The sequence below is a fragment of the Capsicum annuum genome, unplaced genomic scaffold, assembly GCF_002878395.1.
Source record: "Capsicum annuum cultivar UCD-10X-F1 unplaced genomic scaffold, UCD10Xv1.1 ctg4274, whole genome shotgun sequence".
In the NCBI taxonomy this organism is placed as follows: Eukaryota; Viridiplantae; Streptophyta; class Magnoliopsida; order Solanales; family Solanaceae; genus Capsicum; species Capsicum annuum.
In genome coordinates, this window is record NW_025850160.1 from 1 (window position 1) to 3,612 (window position 3,612).

A 3,612-nucleotide genomic window follows, 5' to 3' on the forward strand; every position below is an offset into this window, starting at 1 on the left:
ACGGTTTGGGCTTAAAAGCCTAAATCACTACTTCTCCCCTTTTCCTTTTTTCTATTTGCTTACTTGTTTTACGTGTGTTTTGCGAACCTAGTAAAATACTTAGTCAAGTTGCTAAAAAACTGGTTTTGCATAAACACCAAAATATTCTTAAAATGGCTTTTCTTTTCAAAAAATAAACTTTTTCAAAGTTAATCAAAAGACGATTTTCAAACATTCCGGATAACCGCAAGTAAGCGGACATTTTAGGTGCCTAATACCTTCCTAAAACATTAATAGGAACCGCTTATCAAGAATCTCTAACTTAAAACGATTTTTCTATTTTGAATCGTTTGCAGTAACTCTCTAAAAATGTCTTAATTCTTTTTCAAAATTAAGTGGCGACTCTCAAAAAGTCAAAATTTTCACAGAACAATATCAACCACAATCACATCCACACATCTACTACCCCCACCCGAAAGTAGCAGAAGAATAAGGGTTTGTAGTAATTCAAGTACCTTATCCTCTTGACGCTTGCGTTCCTTCTCTTTTAGTTCATTAACAAATTTGTTAAATATTTCAAGCAGCAAGCCCTCATCACCCATTATTCTGTAAAATAATAACAACAAAGAAATTCACATTCAATGTTACGACATAATGAGAATCATGAGATTATGAATAAAAAGATAAAAATCCAGAGCATTTCATTTTATAGCCAAAGAGGCTAAAAAAATTGAAACTAGAGATTTAGCAGCATACTTCATCAGAACCTTGAAACAATCACAAATGCCAAAAATTAAAAAACTAAAACAATCACAAATGTCAGAAATTTAAAAACTAACTGCTAGAGCTATTAAACGCCCAGTGTTGGAGCAACTAATAATTGACATCAACTAATTTCTAGAGGGATTAGTTCAACATTAAAAATCACTTAACGAAATGGTAATTCATGCTAATACTATAAAGAAATAGCCTACCTAAATGTTGAGGAATATAAAACAACAAATAATTCAACACAGCTATTATTCTAAGGTACATTCTAGAACTATGTGAATTACTGAGTTTAGAATATCGAAGGAGTTGGTCCTTGAAAATAATATCAATTATCATTCTCCAATGGTCCTTGCAATCGTGTTACTAATTCTAGATCAATAAAAGCAAAAGAAGCTACTTGCCTATCTCCGAAGAGGGATTTGCAGTCCTCCCATTTCGATGATTCAGTAATTTCCTGCAACCACAGCAAACAAATAGATTATGGTTTAAAGGAAATATCCTGGGATCCCATCCATTGCAATGTGAGAGATTGTAAACTGTTTACTATACCTTTGATGCATGAAGAAATTCATAGAACTCATCTGCTAGACGTTTATGCTTTTTAGCTTCTTTTTCTTCTTTCTCCCTGGCTCTTTCCAGTAACTCCTCAAAGAAAAACTATGCAGATGAAATATGCACATTCAATACTCAATGACCCGGCAAGCCCAAACGCGTAGAACATAAAGTTTAGAAAGGAAGTATGGAATAAGATTAAGTATAATCCATGTATGTCCTCTTATTCCTTCGTTTGGAAGGCAAGGGGATATAATGTAAGAGTATTATTACCATCTTTTGGAGTAACTCCTCACATTATAATCTTTGATAAAATGCTTTACAAAAGTTTTGAGCTATTGAAAGTAAACTAAAAGCCTTAAGAGACCCAATCGTCTAAGCATAATTCTTCGACAAGATATCCCTTGCAATTCCCTCTTCCCACATACATAGATTATACGCCATGACCATAAATAACCTCCAAAATCCAAATGATATATGAAGAATATCCTCATTACAAAAATAGCAAATGATCATTGATATCATCCAGTTTTGCTGTTTAACCAGTTTCGTAGAGTAAAACTCTTATCCACTAACCGTAAAAACAGAAAACTACAAGGCAAATTGCTTTGAATTAAGCAACTTAAGATATGTGCGGTAGGTGTAATATTAAACACCGCCGTCCAGGAAATAAAAACTAAGGAAAATGGTACCAAAACTGAAGAATTGGAAGCAAAAGCTAACACCAAATATTTGATCAATGTGGTCCTCGTCTTTATTCTTGAAGGTTTCAGGCTTACTTGCTAACCGACACACTACTCTTCTAGTAACTCCATTACAAGAAGATCCAAATTTAATGTGGGATAGGTTATGGTTGATACTAAAGGAAAATGCCACTAACCACAGTTGACTACCTACGAGTTGCCAATTTAGCAATCACAAACTGACCGACTTCTAGTGAAACATAATATGGAGGTACTACTTATGCTTTTGTCCCAAAGACAAAAAGGGGACAAATACATAGAAATCCATTTAGTGAATGGGGTACTTCAATTTTCACAACATTCAATTCAACATGGGTCGATGTAAAACAGTATACAGTGCTTAGCCATAATTAGACCTTTAAGTTGGTATCTGACATTGGTGGAGAGCTAATATACTTGGCGATTGCAACCTTAAAATCATCAAGCGTCCAGGCTGATGTCAATCCAATCTGAAAGTAGAGACGGCTCAGCCAAAATATTAGGTACTAACCGAAGCACAACAGAGGTTAAAATAAAGAGTGGTGATTACCTCGGCCATCCTAACTGCATCTTTAATTTGTGACTTGTCATCAAGATACTGAAGCAACATACAAGTAACACAAATTCAGAATGCTTATCAGTAACAAAAATAGGATACCAAATGGAGACTTGTCCATGCATTTGAGTTACCATAAAGTCTATAAATTACAAGCAGGGTGATGGGGATGAAATTTCTTTCATGAATACCAATATTTCTCCACTTGTTCAAAGTCATCTACAATATCACAAGACACTTGACACATAAACTTAATTGCACTGATCAGGTTAAATTGAAGGAAAAATCAAGCACCCCTGTTTGGATAATAGAAAAAAAGTGAATAAATAAAAATGGATAGCATCTCTGTTAACAGCACTTTCGTTATATTTACTTAATAAGAATCATTTATGCACACAAACAGTAATACAAACTTTAAAGATAGAAGTTGACATCTTTATCTTACAAGGGAAAAAGAAAATATTTTCAGCATCTGAGTTTATGTATAACTCTCACCATCCCATAGAAAGAGCCTAACTCAAGAAAACATTACCAAATTCAATCATTGAATAAGAGTACGAACAGGATCATTACCATGCTAGGATACCAGGTAAACTCCCTCTTTCATCAAGTAAGGAGATAAATGCTATTAACATTTGATCATTCAACTTCAATTCTTTTCAGAAAGGGCAGAGGATGAAACAATATATCGTTTAGTTGGTCGCAAGTGTGTATTACAGCAAAAAAAATCATAGTGAGGGAGATGCAACTTTATTTAGAGAAACAGAGATGCTCTCAGGAACTTTTTCCGAGGCTAATCTTTTCTAAGCCTTTACTTTCATTACATCTCAACTACCTCTTCAGAGGCGAATTCTGGCACTAAGTTTATTTAGTCCTATTTATATGGTTGACAACACAATATATTTTGAATTGAGTTTTAAGTTGCACGATATCATCCGAAGTGAAATCAAAACTGGGGTGTGGTACAAATGGACAAAACATGGTCGAAACTTGACAAGACAAACTACTTTCAGGTCTCATTTGTTTGCACTT

At 34.2% G+C, this 3,612-nt stretch overlaps 1 protein-coding gene across 1 annotated transcript; it reads right to left on the minus strand.

Annotated features, from left to right (window-relative positions):
• Positions 1 to 386: 386 nt before the first annotated feature.
• Positions 387 to 3,079, minus strand: LOC124885218 (pre-mRNA-processing protein 40A-like). Its single transcript, XM_047403481.1, has 5 exons — positions 2,575 to 3,079; positions 2,402 to 2,494; positions 1,300 to 1,407; positions 1,152 to 1,204; positions 387 to 585 (listed from the first exon to the last, which is right to left on the minus strand). The coding sequence occupies exons 1-5, from the start codon at positions 2,632 to 2,634 to the stop codon at positions 402 to 404; spliced, it is 498 nt and encodes a 165-aa protein (XP_047259437.1). The 5' UTR covers positions 2,635 to 3,079; the 3' UTR covers positions 387 to 401.
• Between the last annotated feature and the right edge of the window lie 533 nt (positions 3,080 to 3,612).

Bases quoted from the DNA above. Each gene is read 5' to 3' on its own strand.
- LOC124885218 (XM_047403481.1), bottom strand. From the start codon at position 2,634: ATGTTGCTTCAGTATCTTGATGACAAGTCACAAATTAAAGATGCAGTT. The intron at 2,495-2,574 runs GTAATCACCACT...CTCTACTTTCAG, and splicing joins ATGCAGTTAGGATGGCCGAG to ATTGGATTGACATCAGCCTG. The intron at 1,205-1,299 runs GTATAGTAAACA...CTGTGGTTGCAG, and splicing joins AATTTCTTCATGCATCAAAG to GAAATTACTGAATCATCGAA.